The following is a 23,565-nucleotide window of genomic DNA, read 5'->3' as shown; positions in this document are numbered from 1 at the left end:
TGGCTGCCAGCAGGTACATCCTGGGCTCTGGCACATGCTACTCCTGCAGTGTGTGGACTGAGGTGCTGTTAAAAGCTGCATGTGCCATGTGCCCGGCACACACCATGCTGGCAGTGGCATTTCACACTAATTACAGGTTTATGGCACGTCTTTTTGCAAAGGGCATGTATTAAAATCATTGAACACCAGCCCAGTGGTCCTGTTTTAACAAACCTGCAACATAAAGATGGCAAGTTCACACATATTTTTTCATTATTCCATGTCTGCCAAATACTGATGTATCGTACCTGCAAAACATTTTGGGGTCTTGCTCTCTTTTTTTGACGATTCTGGTCTCTCCGGTAGACCATGAGCCAGACTACTGGGGTGCATTATACACCTAGTGAGCATCCAGCTAGTGTAAAATAGAGATGTACCAGTGTCCTGCACCCTCTCCTCTGTCAGTAATAAAACAATATTACAATGAACATTTTTTATTGCATAAAACAAGCAACAGTGTTTCACCATTTACATGTCAGGCAAGCATAATGCAGAAACAACTCCATTAATTTAACATGCCAAACACCTGTCTAAGAATATCAACTCAGCCCAGTGTAACTGTTTCTGTCTCAGGACAGAATGTTACGAGGGTTTGTGACCTTGTCAGTGTTCATACCAACTCTAAATGGCACTATAACAGCAATATGGAGGATTGTTTTCGATGTTTGATGTAGGTGAGACAGGTGAGACAGAAGTAAGCCTTTGTTTGGGGTGGTGTAAGTAGATAAGCCCCACACTCTGTCCTTTGTAATACTAAAAATGGTGTTAAGAACAAGTAAAATTCCAGTGATGCAGGGTCCTCACTGACTTAGTACCACTAAGGCTTTCAATCTGAACCAGTTCTCAAAAAAACCAATTACAATGTAAAACAAAATAAAACTGACAACATAGTCAACATAGTAAAACCTTTCGATATTCAGTAGATGAGGAGAGTAGATAAAAGAGTGAATATGAATGAGTGAAATATGTCTTAAGCATCACACTAAAAACGCACACAAATAATAGTCTTGTAAAAGTAGTGGAAAAAAACACTAAACTCAAAAGAATTGGTACTGAAATGGTGTTGTGTATATATCATTTATAATAGTGATGTAAACAATATATAAAACTCCTCCTTGGAAGCTGATGCCTTGTAGGTTTTTGGGGTTAAAACTGTGGAACACAGTATTTTTCAATTATTTTTTTTATCTGAAAATAAGTCCAAAAAATAGTATAAATATTGAGCTGTTTGCACTGCAGCTATGTAAGACTATGCACCAAGGTGATACACTGGACATTCCATATCAAGATTTAACCCACTTGAAGAAACATATACCAGAATGATAGATTAGGAAAATATCATAACATCGTTTTCTCTGCTATCAATTTTAAAACAATTTCAAAATGTGATTGAGAATAAGCTTGTTCTCCTTTAACTTTAAGTGGCAACTACATATTTTGTTAGCAGAATTGAGTGAACTTTAGCAAATATTTTTTGTATTGCTTGTATTCATTTATCTGATTTGAAGTTTTGGCAACTTTTTAAAAGCGGACTGAAATTTTCAGTTTCACATACCACAAAGTATAAACAGTAGTTAAAAGTTCAATAAAATAATGTATACAGGTGGAGAAATGGATGGGAATATATGTATCTTTGCACCATCATATTCATAAAGATTCTTGACTAGAAACATATTCAACAACACAACACAGAAAGATAATACATGCCATATTGAAAACTCTGTTAAACCCTCTGGGAAAAGTACAAGCTTATTTTTAAAGCCAATTTTAACCACTTTTTAAGTAAACACTGTCACATCAAACTTTGGCACGAAAAACAGATGTAAAACTTCCTAGAAGTAACTGAAGAACTGTTTTGGTTTCTTTACCATAACATCACTAGATAATATCAGTGTTTGAAATATGCCCCAACCCAAGCCAGACATCAGGGCTATTTACTTCATATTCATGCTATTTAGTTCAAAATGGATTTCGTCAGACCAGACAATTAAAAAAACATTACTGAAGTTTTAGATACAATGAATAAGTTAATGAACCTGAGACATGTATTTACTAACTATTCACTACAGTCATTTTCACAGAAATCCGACTCCAAGTTGTAGTCAAGAATATTCGTCAATATGAAAAATATATTTTAAGATAAGGTGACTTAACAGAGATGTATGTAACATGTAATCTAAAATTTTTAACAGACAATTGGTGTGGCTAACTGTAAATGTAGACTCAGATTAACACTTAGTCTCTGAATATATCCAATTTTGATAGTAACAAACAAACCCAATTAAATTGAAGAGGAATACCGGGTAGACCTGAGAGAATCTAGACTTGCTTCATTAAGGCTTCAGCACTCAGACTGGCTAGGCAGTAAGGGAAATAATGTGGTTCAGAGTAACAGTTATTCTGTAGGTCTGGCTTCTTCCTGAATAAGGAATCCTGTAATAACATGCAATTGAATTGTAAAGATCACAGTACAGTTTGCACACATGTAAGTAATCAAAGTCTATATAGCAGTAAGGTAAATGACAATCTTTGACTCTGATAGTTTGGGTGTGTGGCTAGGATGAAACCCAGTGGGTGATCTGTATCTGTTCCCACAATCACAATTCAACAGTCCAACTCCCAGTACTTAGTGAATTATCTGGTAAATGCCACACAGACATGGGCTTCTTTTCCTGGTGATACACTACAAGTGGAATGATTCTCTTTTATGTCAATACAATCCTACAGTCAGCTGTACATAGATAATACATAATTTACCATAGCAAAGCTATACAATGCCTACATATAGTTGGATATGTCTATGCAAGTCCTACAAATATGATGTGATTCAGTATGAAAATATAAAACACATTATGTAAAATTTACCACAGAAAAATCTCTTACTCATGGGTTGAGTAGCCTGTGGTCAAGAAAACATTTCTCTTTCTTCATGAAGTTTTCATGCAACATAAAAATACACAACAAATGTTCTGTATCTGTACAAGACAATGCTGACATAGATTACTTTTCAGTTTAATGTTGCCCCAGATCACAAGCTTAATGCAAGTCACAGATGTGTCTACAGCTAGCTATTGCTGTTTACCTGCTTGGACAAACGTCAAGAGAGACAAAGTCATCCTTGGCATTTGACACGATTGGTTTTTTTTTTATATACCCTACCATATAGTTCCTACCCTACCATATAGTTCCTACCCTACCATTTAGTTCCTACCCTACCATATAGTGCCTACCCTACCATTTACATAATAACCAGCATGACAATATTTAAAACATGGAAGAAATAGAATTTGTGGATATACTGCATCCAAGTCAAGGTGACACACTGACCTGGCAAACAACATGGCCACCATTTCACACATTGACACAAACACTAAGACTTCCCCCTAACAGATAAACTTGACCTCCTCAAGGCCTTAGAGGGTAAATCTTGTTATGCAAAGATCCATAACATTCTCTTATGTCAAAGTGAAAATCGTGAACAATGTGGAGAAAACAGTGAGGGACATGGTACTCAGTGCGACATGGTCCTTTACAGAAAATAAGTGACTTTGACATATTCATCATGCACTCCATCAAAACTTCACACAGATTTAGTTCTTAACAACACAAAGATAACAGTGACCTCAGCTGGACTTAAGGTTCATGGCTGACATCTGCTTAGGCATTGCCCAGTCCGTATGGTTCATGTTTGTTCTTTATGAGAGTAAAGCTGTCTATGATCTTTCCATTCTGAAACACACGAAAAAATGTAAGACATTAGTGGTGGCAACTAGTGTTTTCCTGCAATAGAAGCAGCCTCTTCTCCACCATCTCCCAGACCTACCCTAATCATATCACACTACCATGGATGTAAAGTCTGACACCACTGCCCCATATACATTTACCCACTCACCATTGTCATTAGAAGTAGGACATCGATGTGGGTGAGGCCGTGGATGGTCTACTCACCTTGTCATCAGACACCTGTTGGGTGAGCTAGTACAGTTCGATGCCAGTTATAACAATATTCCAATGCCCTAACTACTAGGCACAGGCAAACTGTAGCGCAAAATGGGTGGTACAGCATAGAAAAATGACCAGTCTTTCTACATGCAAGCGAAGCAAACAAAGGTTGGCAACGTACTTTCCTCACTTCGGTTCGAAAAATATTAAATAATAATAATAACATAATAATATGAAATAAGTTTTCATGTCAAAATAAAATATCACCACCATCAAAGGTATACACCCATTTCTTCACTGGGTTGTGCTCTCAGATTTCCATCTTCAAGTTGAACAAATACATTTTATTCAACATTTTAAGGGCAACTCATGGTATATCAGACCGTTCTTTGCCTCCATTCCCCCTCTCAGCTTCCGGTTCAAAGGAGTGAAGGAACAGGAGAGTATTATTTCATATGGAATACTTACAGTTACCTCCCTGCTCCATTCGCTCATTACGCCAGAAGTGTTTTATGTAGAATAAATGTCACGAAAATTCTAACAATAGCAACGACAGATAAGACAAATAAACTCCAACAGGTTCATGATAAATTAGGCAACATGGTATATCTTTTTAATTTCTGCCTATTTTTTTTTTCATCAATCCATTCAACCAGATGCTGGCAGGGTAATGGAGGCGAAGAACGATCTGAATACCAGTGGCGCTTAAAATGTTGAATAAAACATATTTCATGTGAGTAATTACAAAGCATGCGGTAGGAAAACTGAGAGCACAACCAAGTGAGGAAATGGGAGTGTACCTTTGATGGTGGCGATATTTTGTTTTGACATGAAAATTCGAACAAACCTGTAGAGGTTGCAGATTCTTTGAATAGAGTCCTCCTTGGTGTACTTATAAGCATTTAAATGTTCTTTAAATTCTCGCGACAGTTGTAACTATATTTTTTCAATAAAATATATACAAAACAAAAAACATCGTTTTTGTCTTTTTGCCCCTACAGGGCCCCTGGCCCCGTGACAGCCAAGAGCAGGTAACTCTTCAGACTATAGCCTCCAGCAAAAAACTTCCGTTCTGTAAGCAATACAGACAGAATGTGGGGAGGTGGGTGGCCTTACCCCAGGGAGGACTCTATTCAAAGAATCTGCAACCTCTACAGGTTTGTTCGATTATTTTTCATAGAGATCCTCCTTGGGGTACTTATAAGCATAAGACAGACTCCTACAGACTGATCTTAGGGAGAGGCATTCTGTCTGCTCATAAACCTGACACAAGATGATAGCCTTTATTACGTTTAACTGAAAGTAACAAGGAATCAAACTTACCTGGTCACGTGACCTTCTATGCCTTGCGGCGGGGGTGCGGACCAGGGTCAGGCTATTACACGGTCTAACCCTACATTTCTATGAGAAAGTCGTAGGGTGCTTATAAAAAATGCCCCCCCCCCCCCCTTTTTTTTTTTTCACAAAAAACGGGAGTCGAGACAGGCGACCGATATATCAGGGTCCATTCTCGTGCACTGGCCAAGGTGCTAGGGAAGACCTGAAAACAGTCTAGACCGGTAAAGCAAAAAATACCACCACCATAATAGAGCCCACCACCGGGATAAAAGATGGAAAGTATACAGTAAGACACCACCACCAGTCTACTTGTTGCAGCTACAATGTCAAATGATCGTTCGTCAAATGCAAGGGTAGCTCAATCAGCTAGGGCACTCGTGCCCTGCCCACGAATTGTGTCTGCAACTGGTGCAGGAATTCCTCTCGCATGGAGGCGACTCCGGACAGCAGCCAAGCCACCCACTGAATCCTGGGATTGGGGTGTGCCGCTCCGTTCTGGGATAGTAAGTCCGGTCGAAAGGGTAATAGTACAGGAGGCTGAGCCAGAAACCTGAGAATTACCAGAAACCCGCTTTGAGCCGACCAAAGCGGTGCCAGAAGCACAAGCAGCCAAGCCGGTTGTGCGGTCAGCTGCAAGAGGACTCTTGAGATCAGAGGAACTGGTGGGAACCCCACAGCACTCTGTCTGTCCAATCGAGCAGAAAGGCGTTGTTGGCTTATCGCTCTTGGATCTGGTATCCTTGAGCAAAACACAGGAATCTGATTCGTCGCCCCAGAGGCAAACAGATCTACCTGGAACGACCCGAACCACTGGGAAATAATCCCGAATATCCCCCGATGCAGCATCCACTTGTGTGGGGCTAGTATACGTCTCGATAGCGCATCTGCGAGGACGTTGTCTATGCCCGGGAGAAAAAAGGGGAGTACCCGAATGTCGAACTGGTCGCACCACAGCAGAAACTGTCACGCCTCCTGAAGGAGGGACGGAGACACTGTGCCGCCTTGCTTCAGGATATACGTCATAGCGGTCTGGTTGTCCATCTCTAGGCGAACCACTTGACCCCTCACTGACTCCACAAAGCTCTCGAACACCCGGCGGACTGCTCTCAATTCCAACACATTGATGTGTAGGGTAACTTCGTCGTCAGCCCAACGGCCCGAGACCGATAGTTCGCCCAGGACGCCCCCCCAGCCTGTGAGGGAGGCGTCCGTCTGAATCGAGAGGGAAGATGTCGGTGTCTCTAAGGGGATCCCCCTGGACAGATTTCCGACTTCCGTCCACCACTGCAGGTGAGGAATCAACCAAGCGGGAGTCTCGAGAATAGTCTCGTAGCTCTCCGAATGGGACCACAACTGGGCTAATGCCTGTTGAATGGGTCGCATCCTGAACCTCGCACGCCAGACCACGTCCACTGTAGCCGCCATAGTGCCCAGCAAATGAAGCCAAGTTCTTGCTGTGGCTCTGGGGAACTCGAGAAACTGAAATACAGTTCTCTGAACTTTGACAATGCGGTCTGGGGCTAGGGAAACAATCCCCTGAGCCGTATTGAACCGTGCCCCCAAGAACACCAGATCCTGTGTAGGGGTCAGGTCTGATTTCTTGAGATTGATGATCCAGCCGAGCTTCAACAGGATGTCCATCACTTGTTGTGTGGCATCGTGTGATAACAGGAGCCTGAGGGCCCTCAAAAGCCAATCGTCCAGGTACGGATGACAACATCTGCCCTGTGACCTGGCCAGCTGAGCCGGAATCAACATAAGTTTGGTGAACACCCTCGGCGCCGTGGAGATGCCGAAGGGTAGAACCCGAAACTGATAACACTTCCCGTCGAACGAAAACCGAAGGTATTTCTTGAACTCGGAGTGTATCGGAACATGGAGGTAAGCGTCCTTGAGATCGATTGACGTGAGCCAATCCCCTGTCTCTGAGGAAGAGATCACTGACCGCAGTGTCTCCATCCTGAAGGACAGAAACCTCTATGAACTTGTTCAGCCCTTTGAGATTCAAGATCAGTCTGAACCCTCCGTCCTTCTTGGTCACAAGGAAGTACGTGGAATAAAACCCGTCCTTTTGTTGACCTTCCAGAACCAACTCGATGGCAGCCTTGTCCAGTAACGACTGGACCTCGGCACGGAGGACCTCTGCTTTTTCCCGGGAGAACGGCACCGGCGTGTGCCGAATCCCTGAGAAGCGTGGAGGGCCTCGCTTCCACTGTGGCATATGGCCATCCCTGACTGTGGACAGGACCCAGGGATTTGAAGTAACTGTCTGCCATTCCGAAAGGAATAGTGACAGCCTGCCGCCTACAGGGACTTCTGGCGCAAGGCAATGCACCCCCACCGTCGGCAGTTCTCCGCCTGCTTGTGTGGGGGACACCAAAGGCTCTGGGCAAATGTTTAATGGGAAGCCGGGGCAGGCTTCCCTTTGCTCCGCAAAGGCATCTGTTGCTGCGACTGCTGCAACGCAGGCCCCTTGCCTTTGCCTTTCGCCCTCTTACTTCGTTTGTGCTGCAGCGGAGCAGTCCACTTAGCACCTTCCTTCGCCGGCGCCGAAGGGTAAGCTGAAGCAAGAGTGGGAGGCCGTTGGCGAGACGAGGAGGGTTGCTCTAACAAGGGCTTAGAGTCCTTGAAAGTGCTAACAGCCTCCGCGGCCTCCCGCACAACCTGTAATGCCCCAGGGAAGAGGGAAGATCCCAACCTGTAGGGCAGAGCCAGGAGTGCCTGTTGGGTAGCGGGAGAGTACCTGGCTACGGATAGCCATAGCCGACGCAACCCCATAACGGCCCCCATCATCTGGCTGGCACAGCACCTGATGCTGTCCCTTGCCAGATGAGAGTGCACGTCCGTAAGCTGCCGACCCAACATTGCCGACGGAGAGTCGTCAGCAGTGCTCCCATGATCCAACAGCTGCCCCTGCAAAGCAGAAAGGTAAGCTGAATGGACCACTACTCTCAGCTGCTGGGCCTCACACCTATATTGCTCCTCAAAGGAACGATAGGCGGACCTTAGCACTGGAGCGGCCGTGGAGAAGGGCGGCAGCCGCCGGCCCTGCCTGGCCGAGGCCAAGGAAGAGGAGGAGGACCCCCCAGGGTGACCGAGGCCTACACACACTCGTCCACCACTGGCGGTTCGAATAGCGAATCTCCGGGAGATCAAAGCGCGACCGGGTACCCGAAAGGAGCGGATTCACTACCTCCCCGACCAGCGATGGGAGCAGGCGCAACCTCGCCTCGGCGACCTTAGTAGGCGCGAACGCCTCCCCAGGGAGCCGAAACTGGAAGGGGTCGGGCTCCGACACAGGAATAGAAACCTGAGGTAAGACCTCGGCAATTTTTTCTCTAACCTGTCTGAGGGACGAACCGAACGAGTACGTGACCTCCGACTCGCACTCCTCCCCAATCCCCTCCTCCTCAATATCCATCTCCTCACGCTCCTCGGACAGGGAACCTTCACCGTAAAGCGAACCTATCGAGGGCGCTACCGAGACGGAACTCTCAGGAGCAGAGAGACTAAGAAGGGTCGAGCCGCTAGGTTCGCCCCTGCCAGAGCCCGAAGTAGGTCGCCTGGGCAACTGGGGCAAGCCCCCCCCGGAGGGTGACCCGAGAGCCCAGGAAATGGATAGGATGCCGATGCCCCCAGCGGCTGGGCAGCACTAGGCTGCCTGCCCACCGTGGCACCAGGCGCGCTGACCGAGGTCAAGCCGCCGACACCGGGCGTTGTTGCCCCACTTGCCCCACGGGACAAGCTGGGGTCGACTGCCCTAGGCACATCCGCCTGAACGCCCGAAGCGCAGGACGGCTGCCCAGAGGGAGGAGCGTTCTCCGAGCCTAAGCCCGGGCCGCGGCCTCCCTCCACTGAACCACCATGGCCGCTCAATGAAGATCGGGCGTCCAGTTCCTTTCGGAAACCGGACAGCGCCGAATCTATCATTGATTGTACCGAAGACATCTGTTGCTGAAACAAGGCATTAATTGAATCAACAGAGATTAATGGTGCTTGCGAAGTAGGGGTAGGTGCTGAGGATACAACGGCAGAAGAAGGGGAAGGGTCCCTAGACACCCTGGCCTTCTTAACCGACCCCTCCGAAGAAGAAGCTGCGCCTTTCTTTTTGTGGGAGCGCTTAGATGGAGGGTCCTGAGCCCAGATATCCGCCCCCTCCCCCCCGCCTTCAGTAGGTTGGAATAGAACAAGAAGTCCGCGTGTCTAGACTTTCAGGTCTGAGGGGTAAACCCCGCGCACACATCACAAGACTGATCGTCGTGATGACATTCCACTAGGCATCTTAGACATACATCATGCAGGTCTTTAGCCGGAATGGAGGATTTGCATGTTGAGCAGGATTTGAACTGCAAGGCAACAAATAACCTCCTAGTGTTGCATAATAAACAACAATAAAACAAGACACGCATGGGCGCAAAGCTAAAACTAAAACTACGTACATAGTTAAGGTAAAAGCTATCTGCCACGACACCATAGTTTACGACATATTTTTATAAAAAATAGTAGTAAATATGGAGATAACAAGAATAAAGTACATAAAAGCATAGCTACACAAGCTTACTTTTTTAAAAAAAAAGACCGCCATAAAACTAAAAAGTTTTGGCGGGAAAAAAGGTTTGCCTTCCACCATTATGCTAACCACGTGGCTACCAACAGGGACGGCAAAAGTTACAACAGTTTGACAAGTAAACTGTAAAAAATGATTCCTAATGCGCCCATGCGTCTAACAAAGAAACCATACATACAGTTTGAGCCTCTGAGGTACTCATCTTAGTACTTGTCATTGTCTTTGTAAGCAAGAATCTCTGAGAACGCTGAAGCACGTCTGCATAGGCAGGCGACAGAAAAGGAAGTGTTTTGCTGGAGGCTATAGTCTGAAGAGTTACCTGCTCTTGGCTGTCACGGGGCCAGGGGCCCTGTAGGGGTGGTCTCACAAGACAAAAACGATGTTTTTTGTTTTGTATATATTTTATTGAAAAAATATAGTTACAACTGTCGCGAGAATTTAAAGAACATTTAAATGCTTATAAGTACCCCAAGGAGGATCTCTATGAAAAAGAATTTTTTCTATGTGACATTTTGTTTTGACATGAACATTTTTTTTCTATCCTAAGCGATGAAAGTACATTGCCAACCTTTGCTTGCTTCGCTCGCATATAAGAAAACTTGTCATATTCTCTATGCTGTGCAGTACCATTTGTGCTACAGTTTGCCTGTGGTCTAGGCTACCCCACCACCCCCGACACCTGTTTGAAGACAATATGGCTGTGTCTAGTCTACTCACCATGACCTCAGACATCTGTTGGAAGTCAATGTGGGCATGTCTAGTCTACTCACCTTGTCCTCAGACACCTGTTTCAAGACAATGTGGCTGTGTTTAGTCTACTCACCATGACCTCAGACACATGTTGGAAGACAATGTGGTTTGGTCTAGTCTACTCATCTTGTCATCAGACACCTGTTGGAAGACAATGTGGCTGTGTCTGGTCAACTCACCTTGTCCTCAGACACATGTTGGAAGTCAGTGTTATTAGAATGTGGGTGTCTCTAAACTATCACCTTGTCCTCAGACACCTGTTGGAAGACAATGTGGGCATGTCTCGTCTACTCACCTTGTCTTCAGACACAAGCTGGAAGTCAATGTGGGTGTGTCTAGTCTACTCACCTTGTCGTCAGACACATGTTGGAAGTCAATGTGGATGTGTCTAGTCTACTCACCTTGTCGTCAGACACCTGTTGGAAGTCAATGTGGGTGTGTCTAGTCTACTCACCTTGTCGTCAGACACCTGTTAGAAGTCAATGTGGGTGTGTCTAGTCTACTCACCTTGTCGTCAGACACCTGTTGGAAGTCAATGTGGGTGTGGTTGTGGATGGTCATGCGAGTGTAGCCATAGTCTGAGTCACGAAATGCTGACCACGGATTCGGATTTTTGACGAACTTGTCTAGTCTTTCCTTGCACCCCTGTAGAGAAGCATTATTTTCTGTTTATTTGCATCCTGTGATTAAAGTGATCCAAGAACATTTTACAAGATTCTAATGCACACAGCACAATGCAGACATTAACACAGCAAGGATGAGAGTGTGATGCCACCTACCGCTGACCCTGTGATGATGTGGATGGGGGCCCCTGGGTTGGTGTAAGGGTGCTCATAGCTGCCGTTGTACACCTGTAACATGAGACAATGGATATTGTAACGTGTGTATATATTATTTAATCCAATGAGTGAACTATTTCAAGCACAAAGCTCCAAACAGCAGAAATCAGCATGTTGTAAATACATATCGTATTGATCACACTGCTAATACTACATAAAATATATGTAAATTTCAGTTTGATGCCAAAGTAACGTAATGTATATCAAGCCCGTCTTGTCCTTGATGATATACTACCACCTGCACGTAGACATTATATCTTACCAATGTGTTTTTATAATGTAAATATAAAATGTTGAGAAGAAACCTTGCATATTGCAAGGTCTTCAGCTTAATAATATGTACTCTTTCCTGTAAAATAGTATTTATGATGCAGAAATACATTAAGATCAAGCCCTTGGTATCGTTACAAAGATGTCTAAAACAGTTAATCAGGTTTGTCTTTAGAAATAAATACAATGTCGAACATAGGAATGAGCACATCAGGGAGCCTCTACTGAAATTCAGATTTTGGGAGCCTTAGGAAATAGTTTCTCAAGAATACAGGTGTTGCATTAATGTAGGGGGCTTTACAAAGTAGTTTCTGCTGGATAAAGACATTTATCTTACAATTACAGTTGAATCCCATTTACACAATGCATTTCTGGAAATTCTGTGTTCCACATGAGGTTCTAGTGAAATGAGACGCCATGCTTCCAGATCCAGAAAATGCATACTGAACTGAACTTTGTGTGGAGCATCACGGGGAGTTTACATGCTATATTCACCACAGTTCACAAACATGTATCATTACCCACACATGTGCCTTTTGCAATTTTGAAGTTCTTCAGAATTTTCTTTTTGGCTATTTTCATTAAACACAACATAGTGCAAAATGTGTTTAACTGTTATCTGCTTTCCATGTCCAAAGTGGGAAGCAAGGTACAGTCAAGTGTCAGTAATCAGACCTCTGTTTATCCAACAATTGACTTTAACCGACGCTTTCGTTGGTAACAAATTTAATAAACGTAAAATAGGCTCATTTATTTAGTACGACATCCTCGATAATCTGACAATTTGCTCTGCAATGGATGATGTCAGATTAACAAGACTTGACTGTAAGTGAGGTGTGCTCACAGCTACTGTTGGTATGTGTGTGCTGAATATGTAAACCTGAAAGAATAAATTTTCATTGTGCAACTGCATAACATGCTTCTTGGTAAATTCAAATTGCCAAAAAACTTGCTATCTGGATGATGTCAGACATAATCAAAACATCCATGTAAACATGGGTCTACTCTACATTGTTATACAAAGTTTATGGTTTTGTCTTTATTGCAATGCTAGCACTATCCATTACAAGATAAACAAAACAGAGCAACTTATAAGTACCAATTTCCAGTATTTCTCAGGATATTCAAACATGTGGGTTACAAACATTTTCAAACAAAACAGAACATTCTGGTTAAATTAGAAACTCACCTTCCTGTTATAGACAGGCCACAGACGTTCATAGGAGTGTTCGTGAGCCCACAGAGCCACATCAACGCCGTACTTGTCAAACATATTCTCAAGTCCACCAATATGGATAAAAGGGATTCCTACCCTCACCTGGAAAAAGGTAGATATTGGGACAACCTTGTAGGAATTACTTAAACAGCGAGTGTGGGTTTTATTAACTATGTCCAACACTTGGGAAATGTGTCGAAGTAACCTTGGCAACACTTTCTATGAACTCTTCCAATAGATCGCAACAGTTTAATCACTGATCACATCAAACATTTTTGCATGAATGTTGTATAATGCCACTCTCTGTAATGTTCTAGTGACCTACATGATGGTGGCTTGCAAGTAATGGAGTCTTGCCCAGGAAATCCTCTGGGAAAAAGCAAGCATGAATTGAGTCAAGGGATAGGTTGTGTGAAGCAAGTCTCTATTGGAGATTTCTTGCATGAATCAAAGGTAAACTGGGCGACAAATAGGGTTGCAAAAAAGAAAGAAAAATGACCAGTCTTCCCCTGTATGTGAGCAAAGTGAGCAAAGGTTGGCAACGTACTTGTTTCACTTCAGTTAAAAATATTTTCACTGTCAAAATAAAATCTTGCCACCATGAAAGTTAGATGCCCCTTTCCTCACATACTTGTGCTCTCCAATGGCGTATCAAGTCGTTCCTCACCTCCATTACCCCTGCCAGCTTTCGGTTCATTTTTCTCTCTGTTGCACAACCCGGACACTTCGACAATGCTAACATTCTTTTGTGCAATACTATTTTTGTTAAACAAATTCATGATTTGGCAGGAAAGCAAGTTTCATACTCCATCTTTCTTGAGTTTAATAGAAATGGTATTTCATGGAAGCCAGTTCTGTGTTCTGTTTATCACTCTTCAACATGAACTGATAGGAACTGCCTAGGGCATGATGACCCTCAGCTTTCGAGGTCTAGTATCATTGTGACAAAGGTAATAGCATTGTGACCTCATAACTGTGAACCATTATGATGTCATACATTGAGCGGTATTACACTAGTGGAATACTACCATAGAAGTTTTACTCTGCAGTATCTTCCACTGGCGAGTAATAACACATGTAAAATGGGGATACATTGTGTGAAGCAAGTCAATATTGGAGAAGTCTTGCATGAATTAAGTCAAACAGAGGGTTTAACTTGAATGACCTGAGTCAAATACAGGGTTTAACTTGAATGAATTGAGTCAAACAGAGGGTTTAACTAGAATGACCTGAGTCAAATAGAGGGTTTAACTAGAATGAATTGAGTCAAATACAGGGTTTAACTTGAATGAATTGAGTCAAATAGAGGGTTTAACTTGAATGACCTGAGTCAAATAGAGGGTTTAACTTGAATGACCTGAGTCAAATAGAGGGTTTAACTAGAATGAATTGAGTCAAATACAGGGTTTAACTTGAATGAATTGAGTCAAATAGAGGGTTTAACTTGAATGACCTGAGTCAAATAGAGGGTTTAACTAGAATGAATTGAGTCAAACAGAGGGTTTAACTTGAATGAATTGAGTCAAATAGAGGGTTTAACTTGAATGAATTGAGTCACATAGAGGGTTTAACTTGAATGACCTGAGTCAAATAGAGGGTTTAACTTGAATGAATTGAGTCACATAGAGGGTTTAACTTGAATGACCTGAGTCAAATAGAGGGTTTAACTTGAATGAATTGAGTCAAATAGAGGGTTTAACTTGAATGAATTGAGTCAAATAGAGGGTTTAACTTGAATGAATTGAGTCAAATAGAGGGTTTAACTTGAATGAATTAAGTCAAACAGAGGGTTTAACTTGAATGAATTGAGTCAAATAGAGGGTTTAACTTGAATGAATTGAGTCAAATAGAGGGTTTAACTTGAATGAATTGAGTCAAACAGAGGGTTTAACTTGAATGAATTGAGTCAAATAGAGGGTTTAACTTGAATGAATTAAGTCAAACAGAGGGTTTAACTTGAATGAATTGAGTCAAATAGAGGGTTTAACTTGAATGAATTGAGTCAAATAGAGGGTTTAACTTGAATGACCTGAGTCAAATAGAGGGTTTAACTTGAATGAATTGAGTCAAATAGAGGGTTTAACTTGAATGAATTGAGTCAAATAGAGGGTTTAACTAGAATGAATTGAGTCAAATACAGGGTTTAACGTGTATGAATCCAGGAAACACTTTTTGAACCCTTCAAGCAATAATATTTACATAGACAGTGGAGGGCACGCAAATGGTAAATATAAGATACATGTTGTCAAAATACTTTATCAATATTCCATGTTGTGTAACCATTCAAAGCAATCTCTTTGCCTAAATGTGAACAGATTTGAATTTTGACATCATTTCATTAACAATCAAAGTAGCAATACAGTAGTACATACTGAAACAAGGAACTGCAACTCATTTAGCTGACACTAAGTGTCCATCTTACCAAAGTTTCATTCCTTGTGCAGTCATCTTTATCAGAGTTGGAGCAGTACATGGGTCTGTGTCCCATTGTGATGATCCATGGTCGCTCAGCTCGGTTCTCTGGCAGATTCGCTTTCTGGGATTTTCAGACAGGTGGAATAATAATGACATCAATAATGTATTTTTGAAACACCTGGGCGGAAGTACATGAAAGGGGGAGACATGAAAATAGTGAATGAATGAGTGAGTTTTGTTATACACCGCATTCAGCAATATTCCTGCCATATGGCGGCGGTCTGTAAATAATCAAGTCTGGACCAGACAATCCAAGCGATCAACAGCATGAGCATCGATCTGCACAACTGGGAACTGTTGATATATGCCAACAAAGTCACCGAGCTTGACCACCCGATCCCGTTGGTCGCCTCTTACGACAAGCATAGTCGCCTTTTGTGGCAAGCATGGGTTGCTGAAGACCTAGTCTACCCCGGACAGACATGAAGATAGGGAAAGAGAGCCCATATGTTCATACTTGAAGTACTCCATCCCATCTCCATTATCAGCATGCAGTGACTGAGTTGGGTCAAATAGGAACACTCCCAGCCCATAATGACACAGGGCAAAGGATCCAGGTGTTGCACAACCTTCAGTAATCAACAGCTTCCACCTTATCTCTCTCAGCAACAATGGGTGTCCAAGCTACAGTTTAACACCATGTGAAATATAGCTCTTATGCTTATTTGGATACCTTACACACTGATCCAAAGTGAGTGAGTTTAGTTTTACACTGCTCTCAGCAATAATCCTGCTATGTGGTGGCAGTCTGTAAATAATCAAGTTTGGACCAGACAATCAAGTGATCAACATCATAAGCATTGACCTGCATTACTGGGAACTGATGACAAGTGTCAACTAAGTCAGCACGCCTGACCATCTGATCCTGTTTGTTGCTTCTTATGACAAGCATGGGTTACTGAAGATATATCTTAACGTCAACCTTCACGGGTCAACTGGTCTAGAAGCGATTCATAGTGTGCATAATGAAGTTAAGCTCTTAATATGGTAAATGGGATATATATGAATTCTTTAATGACTATGATTGAGGAAGTAGTTTTTCCAAGATGATAATGCACAACATGACCTTCACCTTGAGGTCCTGTTCCAACCATTCGTACTGCATCAGTAACTGGCCAAACCCATACTCTAGATAGTAGTAATACTCAGTGCTAAGAGAGATTATGTGGGCCGGTCCAAGGTCAAAGCTGAAATACAGAAGTAAATCCTGAAAGATTCATAGCAGTACTAATGAATTAAGAATATAATCTGAAAAACAAGTATTATGTTAGGTGATCTTGTTGGAAGTGGATTTCAAAAATATTATGTGTAAAGGGAAATTGTCAGTTCTGTTTGTTTCCCTCTGAAGACTCACCTGTAGAACATGTGCTCAGACTGTTCATCAAAAGGCATGGTGAATCGGTTCTTGTAGTTGGAGAAGTTGCTGGAACAAAGGATTGGGCTGGACTGTTTGATCGAGTAAGTTTAGAAGTTGAAACAAGTTTAAAAATTAACAGATATATCTCAGCATGCCAGTGAACGAAAGTCAAATGTGATGCAATATCACGGTTCTAAGACAAAACAAACCCTGTACTTTGGAGATTGACCTTATTCCACATCTCAGAGATCTTAAGATCAAAACTAAAGATTAGAAAGTATTTGTTAACTGGAATTAAGCAGGTCCATGATTAAGGAGCTTAAGAGTAACTGACATTTAACATTTGTAAAGGATATTACATACAGTGCTGACAAAGTTCTCCTAAAAGAGTGAAATCAAATTGTTTTACTTGTAGGATTTCAGAAATTTCTAATATGTACTTGCTACTACATAATAAAAGGATGTTTTATATTTTTTCAATCATTTTTTCTAAAAGATTCTAGGAGATATTGGGAATGGTCAAAATATCCAAGAATTGCCCCAATATCCAAGAATACCTCAAATAATTCTCAGCCACGTTGATATGAACATATGCATTCTTACATTCTTAAACAAAAAGACCGAATAGGCTAACTATGAATTTTATTAGTGTGTTCAATCAAATGTGCATTGTTCCTTTCAAAGACTCTCTGATGACAGGGCAGTGCTGATTGAAAATACACTGAATCACACAGTGGTCAGAAACATGCAATGGCCAAGATGGACAAACAGTAAATAACCATGAAGTTGCTATTTTATCATGTATATTAAGTCTGACTTGTTATTTGATGACAAAACTTTGTGAACCCACTCACTACTTGTTTTCATGGTTGCCTGGGCAAGTCATATAAGGTAGATAACCAGCGATGCTCTGAATCTGACCCATAAAGGCATCTCCAATTCTACTGTTGTTCTGAAATAGATATGTTGTTGTTAACATGTATGCCAGCTAGATACTGACCTCACATGCTAACTGTGCCCTATGTAATATCAGCACCCCCTCCCGTCTGTTTCTTCAAAAATGTGGATCAGCCTCAGTGTACAAACCTTACAGATCACTAAGAGAATGATCTTCATCATTCACAGGAGATACACGCACAAGCATATTTCACATATCTCCAACTGGAGGTATATACACATTTTCTAAATGCTGACTTTGCTACCATTTATTTTGCAAATCCATTACTGTTATAGTATGTTTAAATTGTAATGTTTTTCACCTTCACTGAACAATTACCATGAATACAAAAACAGTCAAGTCTTGAAATATACTATAAATGACATCAAAATACTTCAGGTTACATTAAACTACTTTTTGCTTACCGCATCCAGATCATAGGCCAAGTCTCCTACAAGATACAAGAAGTTGTCATAAGTTTACCTTACAGAACTACAGCCAGTTGCTTTTAACATACTGTACATAACTATAAAAGAATTATTTTGATTGACTGGACTCTTTTGTTTACTGGACAAAACTACAAAAAGTTGCCAAGTTGCCAAACGTAGCCGCAAGCAAAATTACACAATTAGCCTACCACAAGCGGCAGAAGACTACCTACCTATATGTAATACAGCATCATACATGTCCACTTCTCTCTGCAGTCTGGGCAGAGACTGGGCATTAGAATTGCCCATGTCACCAAACATGACCAGACGAGGACTCCAGTTATTCCCCTTGGGCATGGCGGTAAAGTTGAACATATCACTCCATCCATAGTAACTACCACAGTGATAATCTAGGGCAAATAGAAACAAATGGCATATGATCCTGCTGATCATTTAATTGTCATGGCAACTTCACCATACACTATTTATTCATTTGTGTCATTAGGGTAAAGACATACAGTCACATGAGTTGTACTTACAGTCTGCGTGCCAAGGAATAAGCCCTGTAACATGACTATTCATTCAGATGTACTAAAATAACACTTCTGTCCAATATATTTACAGTGTTTCTGTCAAGGACATCACTGTAAGCCCATGAACACAATACAAGTACACTAAAGTATTACCATTCAGGTGCAAGCCCATCAACAAAATTCCCTGCATATACACTTACAATATTTCTGTCCCAGAGTAAGCCTATGATTGTAACTCCCTGCATATGCCTACAGTATTTCTGTCCCAGAGTAAGCCAACGATCATAACTCAGTACATATACTTAGAGTATTTCTGTCCCGGAGTAAGCCCTTGATCATAACTTCATACATATATGTACAATATTTCTGTCCCGCAGTAAGCCCATGATTGTAACTCTGTACATATACTTACAGTATTTCTGTCCTGGAGTAAGTCCTGTGATGACAACCCTGTGTATGTACTGGGCCCTATGCTCTGTCCCTCCGTCCACAAAGTGGGTACTGTATCCAGTGGCCTGCTGGTTGACAGTAGCCGGACTCGGACCATACTTGACGACAGAAGTGTTAGTGGAGTTGAGGGTGCTCCAAGTCACTATCATCTGGGACGGGTCACCTAAGCCAAAGAACATTAGTTACTAGAGATTACAAATACAAATTTCATGACAACAACACATCAGTTTACCTAAATATAAACATGTGTTGTCTACATGTATACTAGTATCAAGTTACCATGACACAATCAAATACCTGGGATGTTTGAATGGGAGTTTAAATAATGCCAGGGATCTTGTTCATTGTGATACAGGTTCTGTTTGAAACCAGTGAGGACCACTAGACGGAGTTGTGTCCCCTGACAAGTCTCGACCACCCACACTTTCCTCAGAAGCAAAACACAGCAGATGATAATGGCCCATGTAAAATTGTGGCCATTGAATAAAATGTTAGATTTGCTTATTTATACACTGATTTAAAAACATTCCAATCTAGAAAATTGATTTCACCTTCAAAGCAATGTTTTTATTTGCAAAAGTGTTTTTTTTTCTTATTACAGTGAGTAGATGACACAGACAAAAATTATCTCATTACCCATTCCCAAAGCCTATGAATTTTTTGATGAGGCAGTTTTGAACAGCATGAGTTGGAGAATGAAGTCTGTTGATTTGAATGATGCTAACATAAGCAGTTGCCACAGCATATATGTTTGTCGTATCAAATCATTTCAGATGTCTACTTGATGCAGTCACCCAAACCACTCAATATCTCTGTATCAAAATGAACTATATAAGAACACATTTCTGTGAAAGCACCTAATACTCCTAAAACCACTCTGTGATGAAATGTAAACTCATGAAAATTACATCACTTGTTTCTATGTCATTCCAATGTCCTGATATTAAGAAAATTCATCTTATCATCATGATGTCTGGAAGTACAAATCATAAACCACTGACGCTTAGTTTTCTTATGTTACTGAAAGGGTAGAAAATACTTTCCCACTCTTAATGAAATGGTCCAGGTGCTGTTGTGAAGAAGCTGGGCATTAATTCCTCACAGCGAAATATCATTTGGTATATTTCTGTACATATGTTAAAAGACAGTAACTTTCAAATCTAAATTAGAAACTTGCATGTAGTGTTTGAGTAAACGGTAATAAAACTAGAATATTTGTATGTTAAATGCAACTGGGGCCTATGAACTAAGGCAGTGATATTCACCCTAAAATCTGCTACTTGGCCATTCACATCACAGGAAGATATATTAAGAAGTTTAAAAGCTAAAGGGCCTGTAGTACACTAAACATAACTCAACACATATTGTCAAATGGGAAAAAAATAACTTGGAAATGTGAAATTAACTTATCGTTCAAAATATGTTGATGAGGCACAAGGAATCTAACAAAAATGGCCATCTGCGTTAAAAACATAATATCCATAGTCACCGGTCTTACTGGTAAACACATATAAGATGATCCACGACCTGACAAATGACGCCAATTTGCATACTTGGGAACGCCCCAAAGAACGATCCACTTGAAACAAGAGGGAGACAGGTTGTCTGATTAATATTGAGAAGTTCATTTTCCTTGTGCGTTTCACACATGAATTGTTATAGCACACTCAATTTGGGAATAAGTACAATCCCAACGAATTGCATCAACACAATATACTGAGCAAATATGTTTAGGACCACCAATCCATTTCACGAAGCAAATGACATTTTCCTGGGGCTTTTTTAACAAAATTGTTGAATATCTAAAATGCTTGTCAATGCCCCAGTCATCTAATTGTCTTCGTCTTAACTAAAGGTTAGCGTGGAATATCAGTATCTTATGCCTGAAATTGCAGTCTTATCATTCGAAGGAATATGCGGTGTTGTTTTAATGGGCAAAGTTGACTTTTCGTCTGCTAAATATTAAATAGATGATAACTACATATAGTTAATTGTGTTTCATTTAACTATTTAATATGTTAAAACTTATCTGTTACTGAATGGTGGTGGCTAAATCAGAGTAACAAGGGGGAAATACTTTTATCCCATAATTTTGTTCCTATTTCTCTGTACGGGCTGTTTTTCGTCAGGGTTAGTGGTGTTGATTTCATGTCACGGTTAGCATGTATTGCACGTGCATAATCGTCAAGCTACCTGTAGCAGCCCAGTGTACTCGCCCAATTCGTTGTACCGCCTCTCTTGTCACAAATGCGTTTAGTGTGCAGGATCATCTAATATGTGTCTAGCAGTAAGCAATACTTACTGACATGTTTTACAAACATTTTCCTTGAAAAGTATCAAAAAACATTCTGGAAACACTCACTCCTAAGGCTAAGTATGGAAAATTAGCATAAACATCTTCAACAAAAGTGATTCATCACGAGAAATGATGCATTCATCAGGAACTGTATTCATCATCAGGAAACAAGGAAATGTAATTAACATGCCTCATAGACCATACAACTCAAAACATAAATCAGGCAAACTATTGTGATTTGCTAATGTGGAATGTTCAACCTGATCAGGTTAATGGTCAGCTGCTACAGTAATGTTCCAGTACACAAGAACATGCTGACATGTAATTGTTCATGTGGCTACCACTGTGAAGGTACCCTGCATGCCCATGTCTGATGTCACCCGCCGTGATATTGATGGATTATTGCATAAAACTAAACTCACTCACTTTTTCCCACCGGCACCACTGACTCACAAGTCCTTATTTGCACATGCTGACATTTGTTAGCACATTATTTAAGCCTTGAATTATGCTTAGAGTCTTCTTATTGTTCATTGTAACTAGAGTGCTATGTGCACATCATTGTTTACCAGTCAGCGTTCCTTTCGGACGTAAATTTAAATACATGTTTAAAGCATAACAATACTGCATCATAATACTGCTATGCTGCTATCACATTTCTGCATGTTTACCAGTCCATTTCCACTTCAAAATGTCGTTCAAAGATATAATAATACACTAGATCTATTATCAGACTGGGCCAAAAAAAGCCCCAAAACAAACCAAAGCAGTGGCGACACAAAGATAGACGACTGTACATCTATATCAGAGAGTCTGTCATATCTCTTACTCTGATAATGCTGGTGAAACACTTACGGCCATATGACAAGTGTATCTGCTTCGGTAGTTGATAACTTATGCCACAGGATCTCTGTAAAACTGTTACAAATACCAAGACACACAACATCACCCCTGCCATGCTGGACTTGTATTGACGGGAGTGATTGTAGTCACATGACCAGTGGGAAGTCACGTGAAAATGAACCGTTTCTGGTTGGGTGATTGGTCTTGGGCGACTGCTCACTGGGTACTCAGTGTCGATCTAAGTATCAACGAGATTTGTTCATAATGTTTTGATTTTGAACATATATTTATTCAAGAGGATGGTTGGGGTACAAGTTATTCCAACTGTGTGAAACCCGCCCATAATATTTGATTTGGGTTGTTTAGTTCAGACGTACTAAAATTCCTCACACCCACTCGAACATTTTGGGCATGTTTTCACTGCAATTTTCAAAGATTTATTTTTCATATTAAGGCCAGACAAATTACATTTCATGTTCCCATCCGCCTGCAGTATTTTATCAAGAATAACGGGAAAAATAAAAAAAATAAATTTTCCCCGCTCAAAAAATAAATGTCTTTTAGTGGCTAGAAATGTAAACCCACAAGAAAATACCATTTAGGTTGTTGTTTTTTTATCCATATTCACTTCATAAATTGCCCAAAGTAAAACACATTGAGTATTTAGAAAGAATATTACTTTGATTGGAAATTTTAATTTCATTTTTTTTCCCGCCTGCCTTTAGGTTTTCTGAGGACAAAACTCAGTAAAACAAGAAATAAAATCTGGCCTAAAGTCCGAAAGCAGTATAAACGAATATAAACGCGGAGTAGCCTACTTGTCGCTCTTTTTGTATTAAACAATTATGTACACACTGCTTTAATAAAGAAAGTTGAGTATTTTATGTACACATTTCGTTAATAAAAAGAGTCATAATCTAATATTTGAGCAACGTTTGATAACAATGATTTGTGTATATTATTTAATTAAATGATTCCGAGTTTGAAATTATACACGTAGAAGTAGAAGTACTAGTACTTAATTAGCTCTAGAAGTACTGGTACTGGCCGCAGTAGTAATACTGTCAGCAGCTGCTGTAGTGGAAATAATAACAGCATTAGTGTGAGGGGTAAAAGTTGGTTGTTGCAGTAGCAGGCCTGAATGTAAGCAAAGGTGGTACTGCTTGGCTCAACTAAACATGTGTACTGGGGCACGTAGCACTGATTTGAAATCATATTCAAGACCCAGTCTGTCGCCGTGACATGGTTGATGCACATCCTGCAAGCTCAGTCCGGCCACAGTTAT

The 23,565-nt window shown here is 41.2% G+C and overlaps 1 protein-coding gene across 2 annotated transcripts; it reads right to left on the bottom strand.

The window, feature by feature from the left end:
• Positions 1 to 457: 457 nt before the first annotated feature.
• LOC137294907 (acid phosphatase type 7-like) lies at positions 458 to 22,416 on the bottom strand. 2 transcript variants are annotated; one of them, XR_010957549.1, is made up of 13 exons: positions 22,293 to 22,412; positions 19,104 to 19,304; positions 18,392 to 18,568; positions 18,156 to 18,181; positions 17,648 to 17,745; positions 16,791 to 16,859; positions 16,509 to 16,623; positions 15,384 to 15,497; positions 12,935 to 13,063; positions 11,416 to 11,487; positions 11,144 to 11,281; positions 3,270 to 3,768; positions 3,178 to 3,232 (listed from the first exon to the last, which is right to left on the bottom strand). XR_010957549.1 is itself a non-coding variant. In XM_067826077.1 (12 exons), exons 1-12 carry the CDS (start codon positions 22,393 to 22,395, stop codon positions 3,697 to 3,699), a joined length of 1,314 nt encoding a protein of 437 aa, XP_067682178.1. In that variant the 5' UTR covers positions 22,396 to 22,416; the 3' UTR covers positions 458 to 3,696. The 2 variants fall into 2 exon arrangements, 1 of the variants encoding a protein (XP_067682178.1); XM_067826077.1 differs by having other exon boundaries at positions 458 to 3,768; positions 22,293 to 22,416.
• Between the last annotated feature and the right edge of the window lie 1,149 nt (positions 22,417 to 23,565).

Source organism: Haliotis asinina, chromosome 8 (genome assembly GCF_037392515.1).
Source record: "Haliotis asinina isolate JCU_RB_2024 chromosome 8, JCU_Hal_asi_v2, whole genome shotgun sequence".
Classification (NCBI taxonomy): domain Eukaryota; kingdom Metazoa; phylum Mollusca; class Gastropoda; order Lepetellida; family Haliotidae; genus Haliotis; species Haliotis asinina.
The sequence above is the reverse complement of the archived record's forward strand: the minus strand, read 5'-3'. Positions and strand labels throughout refer to the sequence as shown.